The sequence below is a fragment of the Rissa tridactyla genome, chromosome 3, assembly GCF_028500815.1.
Source record: "Rissa tridactyla isolate bRisTri1 chromosome 3, bRisTri1.patW.cur.20221130, whole genome shotgun sequence".
NCBI classification, from domain to species: Eukaryota; Metazoa; Chordata; class Aves; order Charadriiformes; family Laridae; genus Rissa; species Rissa tridactyla.
This window is the reverse complement of record NC_071468.1, coordinates 125,754,438-125,772,292: the sequence shown is the minus strand read 5'-3', so window position 1 is coordinate 125,772,292 and position 17,855 is coordinate 125,754,438. Positions and strand designations below refer to the sequence as shown.

General features: G+C 49.5%; 1 protein-coding gene across 4 annotated transcripts in view; it reads right to left on the bottom strand.

The window, feature by feature from the left end:
- The window catches only part of NCOA1 (nuclear receptor coactivator 1), a 186,509-nt gene that overhangs the window by 61,023 nt on the left and 107,631 nt on the right, over nt 1–17,855 (bottom strand). For all 4 annotated transcript variants that reach the window (XM_054193785.1, XM_054193787.1, XM_054193789.1 and 1 more), the window contains exon 3: nt 3,895–4,001. In XM_054193785.1, coding sequence (XP_054049760.1) covers nt 3,895–3,980 — 86 coding nt within the window. In that variant the 5' untranslated portion in view covers nt 3,981–4,001. The remainder of the gene's footprint in view (nt 1–3,894; nt 4,002–17,855) is intronic.

The window sequence follows — 17,855 nt, the reverse complement described above, 5'->3', positions numbered from 1 at the left end:
CAGCCTAATCACACCTGAGCACAGGACAAGAACCCAAAAATGCAAGTACTTGCCGGAGTGATGACCGCGCTATAATCCAAATATCTCCAAAATACTGGGGATTTCATTCAGGCCTTTGTCTATTTTTATGCATATAACCAGAATTAATGCCAAGGAAGACACATAGGGCTAGCCAGACACCCCCAGCAAGAACAGACCTCTAACATTCAGGACTCTTCCTTCCTCTCAAAAATAGTTATAAGTCAGTTATATCAAAAATAATCAAAAATAGTTATATACAACCTCTTGTTTTTGTACAGCCACCATTCCAGCTGTCGCCAAGTTTAATCCTGAATTCGTACATAAAAACAAACAACATCCACCAGAGCTCACCGAAGGGAAAATCAGAATCAACGGTGACAGGAGGAAAATAAAAATATTCATGAGATCAACCTTTCCGTCCCAGCAAAAGCTGCTTTTCTTTCAGCCCCCAGTCGCTGCAGAAGCTCAACGCTCTCCCATCAAATATTTGTAAATTCCGGGAACTGAGAGTAGGTTATTTATGTGCTATGACATGGCCATCGCTGAAGCCACCCTGGACACTGTAACATAGTCCTTTACCAAAGACGTTATAAGCATCGAAGCCACTAAAATAAGCTGTGCATATGGGAGAGACACACAGAGACACACTTTCCCTAAACACCTTCCTCTACATCAACCACAGGATGGAACGAGGACATCCCAAAATGCCCGACATGGCTCTCCACCGCTTGCCATGCCTTTTAGCAGGCTGGCTTTCAATAAGCCACCTCACTTTTTGTGGCAACCTCCACAGGACGCCCGGCACTCTAATGAAGAGGCACTGCCTGAAAATCCCCTAACGTTTACTCAACACCGAGAAGCTGCTGAGATGCCTGTGGGGAGAGTGAGATGTTCCTGGCCTCAAAGAGGCCCCACCACTCACCGAGGGGCTGAGAAAACACTGGTTACAAAAGCTGACTCCAAAAGTCCATCTTGGTAGGAGATTTGTGTCACACCACAGATGTGCATTGTGGTGGAACAAGCTCTGAAGGCTTCGAGAAGAGGTTTGGTTTATTTTACCTGCTGAGAGTGCAAGCCAACTGGAATGTGAATATACCTTCATCACTCTGCAGAGACCCTTTAGAAACCACACCTGCCCAAAAGGGGATGAGACACCACCAGCCCTCCCCACTAAGGAGCTCCTCAGGTAGGCTGCACAGATGTTTCTTGATTTTTGCCTAATTCCACTTTATTAGCTCGATATCCAGATCTGACAGGTATGTGTTGTCTCTTGGGCATTTTTCTGCTGCTTAAATGCTCTCACATGAAAATACCTGATGACTGCAGGGATAAGACTCTGTGATGAACCTCCCCTTGCCTCCCAAGTTCATTCTCCGTCACCTCGGTTCTCCTCCTGCCTGTGTCTCTCCAGGTGTCGTGACTGCCCAGAGGAGCGACAGGAATGACTCGCCCTCCTTTAACTCAGCAGAGCGGCAGTCAAAAAAGAAAGGAAAAAAACCAAAGGCAAGACCAGCTGCGGGCGTGGAGAACCCAAGTTGTGTTTCTGCCTGGGCCACCAGTCCCATAAAGTCCATGAGTGAGACGTTCCATGGGAGAAACACAATGCGACCTGGAAACTCCTCCACAATGGGTTTGGGTGGGTGCAAGAGCCCTCATTTCCCTGGCAGGCAGCTGCCAACGGGTACGAAGGGGTCACAGGCAGCAAAACCAGCTTCACAGACGTAGGTTGGATGTCCAGCTGCTGCAGAAGCGTTGGGTCCAGCCATGGACCTCAGCCTTTCTGCACAGGTATCGGCGAGAGCAGCGCTGGCGCGCTCCCCAGCAACGGGCAGGCAAATGCTTCTCGAAGGAGCTGGGTGAGTACTTTATTTAAGGTCAAATTAATTCCTCGCCCTCCTTGCGAACCAAAAAGCAACAGCAGAGGGGAGAGAGAAAAAAAATAATTCCCTCTGTTGTGGGTGAGCTCACTTCATGAAAACCCTTAATGTCGCTGTTGCTGTGGCAACTTTCAAATTGTAGGAGGGAGAATTGGCCAATTTTCCTTACATAAAAGCATCATGAGAATATTACAGCAGTGGGCTGTTCTTTATGACTCCCAAGTATCATCAAAAGCAATAGTTAAACCTTCCAGGTTTTAACAAAGGAGTTTTGAAGTTCCCTTTGCTCCAGAGCACATTACGGAAGACTATGACCAGCCCAGGGGGGAGGATGAGGTCCTTCCCCACCACGGCTGCAGGTCAGGAGATGGTCTGAAAGAAGGAAGACACAGCACCGGTGAAGACTTTTCTTCTGGATTTCAGTGACATGCTTCAGCTCCAGTGTTCGGGGTTGGATGGCCAACCCGATGACGAGGATTTGAGTCAACCCTTTTACAAATGCTGGTCGGTGCTTTGTGGATGTAAAAACTCATCGTGCTTGGACAAGGAAGGAGAATTCTCCATCCAGAAGTTTCTCCTTTTCTACAATCAGTTCATTCCTCAGCCTATATATTTTGAAAGACGCCTGGTGTTGGCAGCAGAAGGCCTTCTTGGGGTGCTGAGGGGTTAGGATACACACCACAGGAGATCTGCTTTCCAAAGACAGACCAGATGAAGCAAAGCCAGATGTGTGCTCATCCATCTGCAGAGCAGTTCCTTCAAGAACTTGTCCAAGCCCGTCTTGCTACCCATGGCTTTGTCATGGGGACTCAAGGACCAACAGCTTTAACCTACACTCACCTCTGGGGCAAGGACCAGCTCCGGGACCAGCCTGGGGACGGCAGTGAGGGCTGTAGAGCTCTGACTCCAATGACTCAGCCAGAAAGGGGAAATATTTCACGTGATTACAGAAGAATTTGGTAGGACTAAGACAGCTGCAAGTGCTATCAAAATGTCTTCTACAATTTAATGGCACAGCTAAGCCATGAACCACGCAGCCTTTGGAAGAAGGTGCGTGAACTCTACAGAGATGTTGCAACCAAAAACTGCAATGAACAGAAATCCTCAACCAACCACTTAACGTCTCTCTTCTGGAACACCGTAAGCTTTATATTTGTGATCTAGAATACCACGTATGAGCTGTAAGTGATAAAAAATACACCTGGGCTTTGCTCAGTGCATCAATATTCTGCAACGACGACCAAAACAGCATCCCAGGCAGCAGAGACAGAGAGTCAGCAGCAGCACGTACGTTCATCCTTACTAACAGACTATATCACCATGGGAAAAGATGTACAGGATTCACAGGGAGCCTGGAAAAGCCTTTGGAAGGAGATCACAACCGCCTCTATCCAGGACTTCTTAGCCTAATGCAGTTGGTGAGGTTGCTGGGACGGGGAGGCTCCATCACAAGCAAAAAGTTCCTTTCTGCAGTGAGCTGAGCTTTGAAGCAGCCTGCGTCAGTGCAGAGAAATGAAGGTATTTCAGACTATTATTTCCTGTTCCATAACTGCACCATGGAGCAAGAGGGTCTCCACCAGAGCTTTTGAATACTACAAAACTGCTGATTTCTTGGGAATCTGGCACAAAGAGGCAGAAGGCTTGGGATGATCTGCAGACCTCACAGAAGTATCTGCTCCAAATTTACCCTGAGAAAGCTTTCCTGATGCTCTGAGCGCTCTCAATTTATGAAATCAATACATTAACTTTGATAACGAGCCTCTAATCATCATTTGCCACCTAACAACAAGCAGAGCAGATGGGGAGCCGCATTTCCATCATGCTCCATCTTCCACCGCAGCCACCGCTAAAAGCAAAGCGAAGTTCTGGTGGGAAGTGTGAACGCTTCCGAGTGGCTGAAACCCGGCTCCATCTGCTCGAGCAGACGGGACGGAGCGACGCAGTGGGAATGACAAAATAGCCGTGGCAGGGGACGGATCGGGAGCAGTGCACGTACCTCTGGGCTGTATCGCAGGGAGAGCCTTTCCTCTTCCGAGAGTCGGGGTTGGCAGGGTCCGTTGAGCTGTCCCCGAGGCCACTCATGTTGGTTGACCTACTTTGCACCTGGAACCAAAGAGAGACAGGGTAAGGACAAGCTTTTTGCAGCTGCAGGAAGAGCGGTTCCTCCAAGGCAGAGCCAGAAAACATGGACCAAGTTACCTCTGAAGAGGTAACTAACCCAACGCAAGTCTTTGTTATTGAATCAATGCCTCATTTATGAAGGAAAGGGTGCAAAGGGAAGATAACACACAATCACGTTACCCTCCTTTTGGTGTCCTTTGGTCACCATTTGGCCAAGCAAGTCCTCACCACCAGCAACATCAAACTTCCATCACAGACTGAGCTCTTCCCTGTATCCCCGCAGATTTTAGCTTCCTGGCCTTACAGCATTTTAACAACTATCTAAACAAAGCCTGTTTCAATGCTTTGTTTATGTGTTTGACTGTGTTTGTTTTGTTTCCTTCTCCTTCAGCCCATCTTCGGCTCCTCTGCCATCTCCCCCCGGTTCCTCTGACTCACGGCTGGCAGAGGACGCTCCACCCTTCGCATTGTGTCGCTCCCCCACAACCTCCTTTCCCCTCAGCACACGGCCTGGGCTTTAATTAGAGCTGCAAACTGACTCATCTCTTAACGGGATGCGACACCCTCCCACAAACCCCTTCCCCACCTCCCGATGAGGCTGCCTCCCACGCGTGGGCCTCCCAGGCCCAACCTTCTCCTGGAAGAGATCTTCCCAACCATGGCCGGTCCTTGGCCAGTCCCAACACTGGGCACCTCCTGGGTTCCAGCTCTCTCCAACACATGGACGTTTCACCCTTGTTTTTAGGGTGTAATTTCAACAGATATTGGGTAAACCAGTCCATGCTATGGCAAGTGAGAGGTCTAAGCAACCCAAGAAGGTCTGGAAGTCATGAGGATTGTAACACTGCAATATCCCACATGCTAATGCTGCTTAATTATGAATTGTATTTTTCATATTTAACTGAATAAAATACTATCTAAGCTCAGTAAGGGCAAGAAAGCCAATTAAGGCTTCTTTCTGGACACTTCACCTTGAGGGGAGTGAAAGGGTTTGGCCAAAGACCGTGACACTCTCCAACCTGAGACCTCTGCCAGTCCCCTCCGACTGCCTAACTGGGATGAAACACATCTACAGGACAGGGTCAAACCCTCACACAACACGTTAAATCAGAGCTTCTCTAGAAAATAAATCAGCTATGCACGTTGCTTCCCTTGCTTTGGTAAAGCCATTCGATGATTTTTCCAGTAACCACAATAATTCCATATTGGATAATGCCACCTTCCAAATTCTTTTATTTATTTCAGAATTTTTGGAAGTGTTTATCATTAGGAGAAGATACAATCCCCGAGAAACAAAGTAACGGAATCCTGGACAAGAAGTTAGTAGTTCAGAGAGTAAAAGGACTAAGTTCTTAAACTTAATTCCCTTCATTTCTTCTATTACTTTCTAAAAGTTGGAATTTTAATAAGGATTAAACAGCTGATGGAGTGTGACTCTAGAAGACATGTCCCCAGTTCCCACAGCCCAGAATCCCCCCGTGTTTTATTCAGCCTGCCTGAACGCGGATCGGGACGCCTTCGGTGGTCCAGCATCTCCCACCCGCTACCCAGCCTGGTGCAAGGCAGCCACTCATCAAAAGCCACCAGTGGTGGCTCATCTCGTGCTCAGACAGGTGACGACCGAAGTCCCACCAGCTTCTGAAAGTTCTCAAACCACATCTGCAGAGCAGCTCCTCCTGACCTCAGAGCAGTGGAGAGGGGTGCACACAGCCGTGAGCATCTCCTCCACTCCCTGGTTGCCTGAAGACCCCAGTGTTCCCATTAAAACCCAGAAACCCCCCGCAGCCTGGGCTGCATCCCCAGCAGCGTGGGCAGCAGGGCGAGGGGGGGATTCTGCCCCTCTGCTGCGCTCGGGGGAGACCCCCCTGCAGTGCTGCCTCCAGCGCTGGGGCCTCGGCACAGGAGAGACACGGAGCTGTTGGAGCGGGGCCAGAGGAGGCCCCGGAGATGCTGGGAGGGCTGGAGCCCCTCTGCTGGGAGGACAGGCTGAGAGAGCTGGGGGGGTTCAGCCTGGAGAAGAGAAGGCTCCGCGGAGACCTTCCAGCCCCTGCCAGTCCCTCAAGGGGCTCCAGGAAAGCTGGGGAGGGACTCTGGAGCAGGGAGGGGAGCCGTGGGACGAGGGGGAGCGATTTTAAACTGAAAGAGCATGGATTTAGATGAGATTATTAGGAAGAAATTCTTTGGTGTGAGGGGGGTGAGCCCCTGGCCCAGGTTGCCCAGAGAAGCTGTGGCTGCCCCATCCCTGGAGGGGTTCAAGGCCAGGTTGGCCGGGGCTTGGAGCAACCTGGGCTGGTGGGAGGTGTCCCTGCCCAGGGCAGGGGGTTGGACTAGATGGCCTTTTAATTGCCCCTTCCAACCCAAATCATTCTTTGATTCTCTGATTCTGTGAAAACCAGTGTTACCAGCTTCATTATCTCCTACAACCAAGGTGTCCGGGGGGTGTCACACATTTTCGTTCCTCAATGACCCATCTCTACACTCGACATTGACAACCTCTACCCCAAAATAAGTGAAACATCTGTGCATAACACAGTGCTACGCGGAAAAAGCCCGTCTTTTGGCAGCACACAGGCATTTCTGCTAACGCTTGCGTCACCAGTGCTAAGGCGAACGTGGTTCCTGAAATCATTTTAGCAATATTAGCGCAGGCGATCGATGCCGCAGGCACGAGAGCTTGTCCACCGAATTCAGAAACCCTGAGCAGATGCCAACAAGCTAGCCATGACCAGGGATCCGAGTTCATCCCCTGCGTCTTTGGCACGTTTGCAAGAAGGAACGATGCCAAAGTAAATACAAGGAAGGGGGGAAAAAAGCAAACTCTTGAAAAATTTAGAGATTGGAAAACTAGAAGTGCTGCATCATCTGCTTAGGGGGAGAAGGGCTCGGTGAGGTTTCAGACGAGCTTTCTGGGGTTTAAACCTTCTTCTTGAAGGTTTAACTTGCTCTCATCAAAACACTGAGTCTCCGTAAGTGGCGTTGCTCTTGCAGGTCCCGATCTTTCCTCTCGGCAACTGAATTAAAAGGAAAAATGAGCAGGGATATGGCAGGTAAAGCCGACCGTCCCACCGAGATGTTCCACTGCAGGACCGCGGCTTGGCAAGAGAGACCATATGCCCTAGAGAGGTGAAGTAAGGACAACATTGCAGCCTTAGCTGAAATCCTTGGCTTGAGTTAAGCCCTTGATGTAATACACTCAATGTTTCTTTTTATTGTAAAAGTAGTTTATTTTATGGCAAAACTTGCCAGGGCTGACAAGCCAAAAAATGTCATTTGGTCTAAAAATACCGGGGATGACTCGGTTTGAAAGCCCTGTTGGGTCAGGGCACGGCCAGGGGTTGATGCCCCCGCGGAGGGCAAGGGTTGGGCTGCGGTGAAAGGCAGCCCTGCCCGCGCTCGCGGCCCTTTCACCAGAAACCCGATTTCTAAACGCTGGCTTCTTGTAAAAACGTTAATATTCTGCTGGCTTAGGAAAGCAAACAGAGGCAGAGGAAGGACAGCAGGATGGTAATGAACACAAGCTAATTAGTTCAGCCAGGGGCAGGGGGGGGAAGCGGCTTCCAGGCTTAATACAGGGGCTCTCCGATGCAGAGACCTCTGCTAAACCGATTGCTCCTCTGCTATCACAAGCCACCACAAAAATATATTAAGGGACAACATAAAATGCCGCTGATGTCCCTCCTGGTGCTGCTCGCTCATGGGGCTCCTTGGGAGACGTTTGACCATGGCAGGACCAAGACCTAAGCGTTGCATCAACACAAAGAGCGCTGGCCTCTCGCCCTCCTCCACATGCACACGGGTGAAGTCTCGTCCCAAAGATGCCCTGAACCTGCTGCTCTGAAGAAACTCCATGTCATGGTGCAAACCCAAAATGTGGAGTGTTCTGGGGTGTTTTTTCAACAGCTATGGATATTATCATTGCAACCAGCAGCTTCGTGCTTGGTCTTGTGTGCAGCCGGGGCACAAGTCCGTGGTCCTACAGCAGCGGTGTCGATGAGCAAAGCTGCGACGTGCACCATGTTTAGCAGCAAATCAAGCGCCTGCGATAAAAACTGCAGTTCCCTGGCCCCAGCTAAACCAGGGCGGAACTCAAGCCACCAGCGAGGAAAAAGGTTTGGAGCTTCTCCGAGGTGATTCTCCATATCCACGTTGCTGTTGCTCCCCTGGTTCTTAGTCCACAGCACTAGTCCCTGGCCCCACCTGTTACCGGCACCCAAGTGCACCACTGCATCTGCTCATCAGAGACTAATTAGTCTCAAAGAGATTAATGAGAAGGAAAAAAAAAAAAAAAAACCAAAACAGAGAGGGGGAATGGACAAGAAGGACAAGAGCTGAAGTAACCTGCCCATGGCCAGGCAGATGAAACTACCTCTAATTTCCAACCCTGAACTCTCTCCTCTTCCCTTGGTCCTGCAACGTGCCATAGTGGAGCATCCACCTGAAGAAAATGCTGCTTTTTGGGATGCTAACGAATATCCTAGCACAGACCAGAGCCTTGACATGGAAGATGAAGCACCAGCCAACATCAATATTCTAACACAGCCTTGGGGATCATGACACGAATGCAATTTCCACATTAACAAAAACTAACAATAAGGGAAAAGGATGTGAATTATCACGGCTTAATGCTTCTGCTCTCCTAATAACACCAACGGATTTCCAATAGCTTCCCAAAGACGGCCATCGTTACCTCTAGCAGACACAAACAGCCCGAGTGGTTCGAACTGACAGCACAGGAGACGGAGCTGGCTGCTGAATCCTTAATTCTAACAGAACTGCCTACTTCTAAAATGTATTTCCCACATTTGGGATGAATTTGACCGCAAAAAAATGCTTGCAAAATAACACCAACATCTATTGGAGAGAGACACAATTAATCGGCTGTTTTTAAGAAAATGACAATGTTGGAAAGCTCCCTCATATTACAGCTATTTATCATCAAAATATAACCCATCTGTGCGTACACAGTCTCAATTAGAGGTAATTAAGAGCATACTTGGAGTGTCGCAAGGACACATCTATATTGTTCCCCTCACAAGTTCATCATCAGCTGCTCCTCTCATCGCCGGGGTCAGAACAAACCTTAATTTTTTTTTATTTTTTTTTTAAACTTCTGCAGATCACAGAAGAAAGGCTGAAGCTGTGATGTGGACAGAGAAGAGGTAACGGGTGAGAAAGAGCGAGTCACTTGCTAACCTACTGCATGTGGCGTTAGTTTGGGGCTGAGTTTTGTTAAAAAGAACTTCTTTTTCTGGCCTCATCTCCAACAAAAAAAGGAGAGAGATGCAAAGTCCTGATTAAACATTGTTGTTTTGGTGGCTAACGTTGTCAAAAACAAATGTCACATCTGTTTTGTGCAACACTCCTTGGGGGACGGTGCAAAATCCCTGTATCCATATGCCATCGCTCCAGCCTGCAGAGACGTCGCCTTCCATCTAAACCCTCTTTCCTTGGTACCTTACCCCAATTTCCCTGCTGCGTTTCCTCCTGCCTCTCACCTACCCCGCGAGCCCTCCGTCTTCCTTCTTCCCCGTGAGGGTGGTGAGCCCCTGGCCCAGGTTGCCCAGAGAAGCTGTGGCTGCCCCATCCCTGGAGGGGTTCAAGGCCAGGTTGGCCGGGGCTTGGAGCAACCTGGGCTGGTGGGAGGTGTCCCTGCCCAGGGCAGGGGGTGCCACTGGGTGGCCTTTAAGGTCCCTTCCCACCCAAACCATCCTGGGATTCTATGATTCTTCTGCCTGAGCCTCATGAAGATGCTGCTGGTGAACCCTCTGTCTCTGGGACATCCAACCCAAAACACATTGCACAGCCTGGGGAGCGTGGACAACTGGGTTTCTCTTGGTTCCCATTACTCACCCTGGCCTGAACATCCCCTCTTGACATCAAGCGATGCTTCCATTGTTACAGTAATAACGATGATGCTTGAGTCAAGGCTGGATGGGACATGCTCAAGGTCACCCCGAGGCCTTGCAGCAACCTTATGTTGAACCCACATCTCTGTGGTCATTAGGGCTGTACGAGGAGGGAGATGATGAATAAAGAGGAAAACTAAGTGTGTAATGTGGGGAAAACCAGAGCTGAAGGCAGGCGGGAAATCAACCCTGCCTGATCCCACATCGCCTCTTTAAGTAGAGCCCGTGGTGTTGGGACAAAGATGAATTCACGGAGAGAGCAGCACACTCCAATATCCCTGTGTCTGTCCAGCCTGGAGGGCCGGTGTTTGCTTTCCTTCCAAGGAGATAAGCGGGATGTGCAGAAATCTTAATTATCGCTGGCTCTGTGGTGGCAGCAGGCTAATAAAAGCTGTCAGCTCGGGGACTCGGTGGAGCGAAAGCCTGCCATCTCAATTCCCCGCATCTGCACCCACCCACCGGTCCTGCGGGGCAGGGGACAGGGAGGACGTGTGAGATGCCTACACCCTTCAGGAGAGGCTTTCCACTGCCACCAGCACACAGGAGAAAGGACCACGGCAGGTCGGGCGGCCCCGGGCAGGTCATTTCTATACCCCACTCCTGCTATGCCACGAGGGAGGTAAGTTCAAACATCGCTGATGCAACACAGGTGAAAAAGCCACCGATCAAACACTCAACTGATCTGCAAGAGATTAACGTTATGAAAGATTTAACATTTTGACAGCTAAAAAGGTGAATTTCACTTCTCCGCCTCATTTTTCCCATCCTCAGGGGGCCGTGGCAGGAGACGGGGCCTCGTCCCAGGTCGCAGGGGGAAGCAGAGGCACAAACCAAGGTCTTGTGGGTCCAGACCCTCCCACGGCAGGGACGGCGGCTGCAGCCTGGGGAGCATGGCACCGGTGCTCCCGGCAAGGGGGACGCACACACGCTCTGGATTTTGGGGATGTGACGCAGGGAACAAGTCAGAGTTTAATTTAATTTCTTCCAAGCTGTTTACCGGGTCAGACTCCACCAACACACATTTTTTTCCTTTTTTACACAAGGATGGAAAACTCCTGACTATCAAACCAGCAGCTCCCCGAGTGCTGGCAAACCCCGGGAATTAATTGGCTTAATATTCACACAGTGCTCTGAATCCCCGTGCGAAGGGCACCCTGGAAGCGCAAAGCTCCGACACGCAGTGAGCACCCCAGGACACGTCACCCAGCAGCGGTCCATGACCTGGCACCAAACCTTTGAGGAGCTCTTTGCTCTTCAGGACCAAATGAGGAGATGGGGGCAGAGCTGAAGGTCTCTTCCCACCCTGTAGACCCCGCTGGGTTTTCTCCCCGCCCCTAACAGAGAAACCCAACCCATCCCGGTGGAAGACCAACCTCCTGGCACCAAACCCATCCTGCGTTCACCACTGCAGGTTTTGCAGAAGATGAGGTAGGAAATGCCAACCAGCTGGTGTGCCCACGGGGAATAAGAGTAGCCCTTGGCTTCACAGCTGGCCATGGTGGGCCAGCCAGCACCGAAAATCAAGTCCTTCACCCACAGGTCCTGCAGACCCGTGTCCTCTGCAGAGCAGCCATGGGAAGGAGTGAACCTCATACCGACCGGGTAGAGACAGGACATCAATCCCACCTCCCAGGGCCCCATTACTCTTGTAATTTTAATTCTGAGCACTAGAAACTTCTCCATACTGCGCAATGGAGAAGACAAGCTTTGCTGTCCAAAATCCAGGCTTCTCCATCACCTTCTGCCCACAAGAAATGGTTTGCTTTGGAAAGCTAACAGGGGCCGTCCAACCCATAAAACCGAACCTATTTGGCCAAAGGGAATTCTGCATATGGTAACAAAAATACACGCAGCCAAGTGAATTCCTTAAGGATGAAAGCACGGGCCAGCGGCACACTGGCTCTGCAAGTGCTTGCTCTCTACACGATCCTTAGAAAACACAAAAAGAAGGGAAAGCGGTCTATAAATCAATGTCCTGCAGACTAAGTATCATCCTTAGAGAGGCGACGGTCCAAAGAGGTGTGAATTTTAATACGCCCATCATCTCCGTCGTATTTGCAACTCGCAGACCCACAGCAGTCATTCCCCTCTAGCCCGGGGATAATTCCAGCAGCCAATTTGTTTTACAAATGAATGGGAAAATATGGGAAAGGGCTTTGCCTTAGCACGATGAAAATGAATAATCCAGCTGTGGGAAATCAATATTTGATGCCTAAGGAGACCTCTGAAAATCCACAACGCCACTCTGTTATTTTCCCAAGCTCTCTTTAAAACTCACCTCAGCTAAAATACAACAGACAGGAGATAACTGATGTGCTGCTTATTACACTAATTGCAATCATCTCCTTGTTACCTGGTGCTCACCCACATCTGTTTGTCGGAGCCATCTGTTGTCTGTCTTAATTAAATCGCGTGCTCGGAGGGGCAGGGACTGTCACAGCACATGATTTTCTAACCCCTCAGCATCCCACTTCTGTCCGAGCATCTCCGTGCTACCACCGTGAATCCCCGCCCCCGCCCAAGCACAGGGAAAACAGCTAGAAAATAGGAAGCCAAAAAAACAAAACCCCACCCCCAAAATAAAGCAAATAAGCTCAGTGGGAATCACGCTGCACCACGCAGGGTTTTCAGGAGTAAATGATGACCCACCGCTTCTGCTACCTGCCCAAACTTTCCAGGATTCACCTTCCGAGTTGCCTCTGGGGTTGTTGTTTGGAAGAACGACGGGGCACCAACTCAAACCAAAACCAATCGTGGGGGTCAGATGAAAAACACGGCAACGAAACTCTTCCTTCTGCTGCATTACAAAAACTGTGGGAAAATGAAAAAGGACGACTTGCCTTGCACCGCCATCCTTCATGCTGCTGCCCCCAGGGTGCAGGGAACGGAGCCCACCAGCTCCAGCAAAGCCTTCAGAAGGTGCTGTCTTGCACCTCATCGCTCCACATTCATTTCTGCAGCGCTGAAATGCTGATGAGTAATTATTAGCAACTTTGAGCATCAGCTCAAGATCTTCCCACTAAACCACACTCTCCTACAGGTTCTTCCACGCCTTCCCCGGAAGGTGGCTGCTCGGAAGATAATTCCAGACTCAAGAGATCAGAATTGACCATAGATACATACGATGAAGTTGAAGCACCTAACTTTTTTTTTTTTTTTTTTTCCAAAAAAAAACCACAAAAATGAGCACAAGCGTCTCATCAGACGCTGCCATCCGAAATGACAGCCATCTGAATTTCAGTATTACTGAATTTCTGCTCACGACGCTTGCTCTGAGCAGCACTGCGGGGAAAACTCACCCGCAAGTTGCTTTGATACTTGTTCAGCCCCTTCTCCTGAGGCTGTCCCTCCTGAGCTGTGGCTGTGGCTCCATTCCCCACCGGCTGGTACGAGCTGGGACAGGAGCATGCTGCTGCCGTGGCACTGTCCCCGTCCCCAAGCAGGTCACCCTTGGTGTGACTACCCGGTGTCCCCACTATTTGAACTCAGCTCCACCTTTAGGTGCTCAGGATGGGGAACTCCCAGCCTCTCTGCAGTCCTGGGGTTCAGCAGAATGAGCTACGGGCAAGCAGGGGATGAAGCTTTGCTGCTGGGCTTCCTCTCAACCAGGAGCCGGCTCCTTTCTAAGAGCTGGGTCAATAGAGGCACCCACCTGGTCTCAGCCATGCCTCGTTCCCTCTCCATGTCAACCCTCTTGCCAAGATCCTAGACAAAACCAAGCCAGAATTCATTTCAGCAGCGCAGACAGCAATGGAAGACGTTTAAGAGACAGACGCCTTGGTGCTAGGTAAGATGGGAACCCACCATCTTCAACTTGTACGGGTCATAACTCCGGATCAGCCCAGTTACTCCACCACCTCCACCTGTTCCACCCCTGGGGAACATCCATGTAAAAGTATGACGACGCATCACTTTCCCTTCAAAATGACTCTGATCAGGTATTTTAAGCCCATGTAAAGATCTCCGAGTATTAAAACCGCTTTGTTTTTTATCCTCATTAAAAGCCCAATAGAAATTCAAATTTCTTCTTACACCAGCTGTTTTCCCAAAGCACGCCAACTGCCGTATTACAGGGCTGCTCACGAATGTCAGCACGTACTCCGCGAGCGTTTGCATCTATATATTTCTGCAAATCCAGAAAAAAAAAACGGAAGAAAGGCATGCTACCATTGCTGTTAGTGGACACGGAGCCGTCCACGGGAGGGGAAAACCAAAGCTACGTGGGTTGACCAAGAACCACCAGCCCAGCGGTGGGCTGGCTGCAGTGGTCCCTACAGCGGAGGACGCCGTGAAGTTTAAGTCTCTCTTAAAGATCTGGGCTTCAGTGCCATCCCGCTTGGATTTCTTTCCCTATTTTTCATTTCAGGACAAGGGCTGACAGCCCCACCAGATCCCCCCGAGGGTGCATCATGCACGGTTAATACTTTTGGAGGCATCAAGGCAGGAAGCAAGGTGAGATAAATGAATGTACAGCGACGGAGAGAAACGGCGGCAATGCAAGAAACCCCCTGAAAAGGTGAGTCAAGCTTCGGCGTATTAATTTTAATAATAAATAATATTTTTTCTCGTTGCCCAGCTCCTTTTAGTGCCACTGAGCACACTAAGATCAGCGAGAGGGAGGGAAATTTAGCCGGCAGATGACAAAAATGGCAATGCTTTGCTTAAAAATACATGGGCGCAAGGGCTCGTGGTGGGCTCCCACACGGGGGTCACCCCTTGCCCGCTACACCAGCCCTGTCCCACCTCTGGGAAAGGATGCTCTCCGTTACACTGCAAGCAGCAACCTTGCTCTTACAATGCAAAATATGTATTTTTTTTTTTCCCCAATTTCTTTGCACTAATAATGGGAACACGTTGCAAACACAAACTGAGGTGGACCCAGAAATGGGTATGCAATTCAGTTGCCATCCTTGAGCAGTCTTCCTCACGGAGCCGCTCGTGTCTCGACGCCAACGAGCATCGCTTGGCAATGTTTGCGGCAGAGATAAGATACAAAACATAACTGCAAGAAGCATAACCTTTTCTCCCAGTAACTGATAGGAAAAGTGGGTTAATTTATACAGCTCCTGAAAGGGAAAAATAAGGCTAATTCCCTCGCAGTCACAGAACATTACACACTTAGTTTCATATTACGCTCGTGAATTACACGTTGCAATTACACAATTTTCTCTATGGGGAGAAGAAAGTATTTGGCAGAACGTACAAATACATCAGGTTCTCATGTAGCACAAATTAACCAGCGGCACAAGCACATGTGGCTTCATAACAACCACCGTAACTCACCAGCAGCAAAGGCACCGGCGCATCCTACATCGGACCGTGGAATGGGAACCCCATCAGCAGAGACAGCCCTTGGCCACCAGCAAGGTCGTGGCTTTTCCAGGCAAAGCCGGCTCCAACGCCTCCGACCAGAAGGCAGAGAGCAGGATGGAGTAGGGAAAAACCCCTTTTCAGGAGCGGCATGTGGGTCCGTGCTCCGCATGAGCCTGCCATAACCATGCTGTGCTGGTGACGGACCTGCTGTATGTAGGCGGACGCTGGGCTACAGGTCCCTTCTCTCCAAAATTTGCAGGATTTTTTTATCTATATATACACACGCAACCCAAATTTTGTTATTCCTTGTTTCTGTTCTTGCATAATATCTTGGATACCTCCAACACATGGATTAAAGAACAGACCCGGAGTGCTGGCCTGCAGCTGCAGAGCAAATATTCCAGCAGCCCGGCGAGAGCCACCGTAATGCCGGTCATGGAGATCCAGCAACCCCATCTTCCAAATGTGCACCCAAACCGCACTTTTCAGGGAAGGTGCGGTGTGAAAGAGCAGCCCTGACAGCTCCCAAAGAGCCACAAAACTCCCCACTTTTTAAACACAAAGTGTATTTAACTATCATTTACGCTGCACTTAGGCAAACTAAAATTCCTCCTTAAAATCCAGCAATTGATGCCCATCACACCCGTCTTTACTTTGGGTCAACTTCAGGCGAAAGCCCAGCAAAAACCAGTGACTGGAGGAACCCCGGTGGGGGGAAGGTCCTGGATCAAGCTCTATCTTCATGTCTGAGTGAGGAGCTTGAGCAAACTCAAGTGCCCTGACGGATCAGACAGAAAGGAAGACACCATACGCTGACGCAATATAAATTACATCTGCTGCTAAGACCAAAAATGCGAAGAAGCTGAACTGGTGGGAGGGCTGGGATCTCAGGTCTAATGTCTAACCTTGTAACCACGCTTTGAAGATATCTAAAAGAGGGCTACTGCACTAGCACAAGTTCTGGCCACTTCTTCTTCTTCCCCTTTTTCTTTTGCTCTTTCTTGCTTTATTTTGCTTACTCACATCTGTCCTGCTTTTAGTCAAACACTTTGGACGACTTCTGCTTTCTCCTGCACGTTCTCACCATCAGCAGTATCTGCAGGTGCTTCTGACACTAGCCAACAAAAAGTCCCTGCAAACGTCAGCACAGACGGCCCGCTGCTTCTCCTGCCTCCGCCTGAGACCTCTGGTTTCCACTGCCCACCTCTGGTCAGCTTCTGCTAGGCCCTCTGTAGGACTTCTGGTGCCCACACTGCTGGGATTCTCTCAGGATCTCCAGCTTCAATTCGTCTGAGAGAGAAAAGCCAAAACGTTGAGGATCACTAATGGGAGCTGTGAAAATGTGAAAAGACTTAAGTGGGCGGAGGAGGAGAGATGACAGAAGAAACCCTCAATAATAGTCTTCGCTGGGAAAGGAAAAGGCAAAGCACCAAGGTTGAATGAGCCAGAGCAAGATATAATCCTGAGAGGAGCTGACAACACCCAGCTGAGTGGGATGTGAATTTTTCATACAATGATAGAATGGTTTTGGTTGGAAGAGACCTTTAAATATCATCTAGTTCAACCCCCTGCCATGGGCAAGGACATCTTTCACTCGATCAGACTGCTCAAAGGCCCGTCCAACCTGACCTTGAACACTTCCAACGATGGGGCATCATCATTTTCCACCAACAGCACAACTCAGAAGAGCACAGTGACCCCGAGAAGATCCCGCTGCTGTCACCTCTGCATGGCCCTACTGAGCTCAACAGCCATCAGCCCTTGCTAGAGTGAGGAAGAGCCAAATCAAGATATCTAACACCGAGAACGTGAGCGACGCTGAGAACCAGCAGGAACCTTTCCCAAAGAGAAGCTGCAATGCCCTCTCCATCTGGACAAGCCTGAAGATGGTCCACTATCTTCTCGTGCTGTCTACTATCATTTCTCACAGGGACAAGGTCAACTGCAGAGGTGGGTCCAACAGGAGGCGGAAAAACCCCAGGAGACGCTTCAGCCTTGTGCACGGGTACACTAACACCCCGGCTGCAGGAACCCCACCATCTCCGAGCTCTCACGAAAAGCAAGTGGGAAGAAAGCCTTCGCAGCATTGTCTCCAAAATGACGTTTTATCTTGCTGGAGAGAATTTTTCACTTACCAAAACAAAGCACTGCATTATAGAGCTCATTTGAAAAGATTGCTGTGGTCTCCCTGTGAATAAATTAATCAATTTTATTAGTCTTGATGCTAAATTCCTGACTGACAGCTCCACTTCTGAAGATGCAAGCTGACGGCTGGCTGCCGTGGAAGAAGTCTGGAAGGCGACAGCTCAAAGAGCAAACCGAGATTCAGTGAGCACACCAAAAATAAAAATATAAGAGAGTGTATTTTTTAACCCCTCAATGACTATCTCATTATAAAATTCTAGTTAGATTGCCTGATCTCTAACTACCTGAGGATTAACACACGAGGCAGGGTTATCATCCTGGTTTGGATATCATCTTGGTTTAACCACCCATGGTAAAGTGTTGGCCATCACCAGGATTTTGCTAAAGGATAAAAAAATGCACATTTTTTCTAATCATAGAATTAAAAATAAATAAATAAAAAGGCTGATTGCTGAAGACAAAGCTTTAGAAA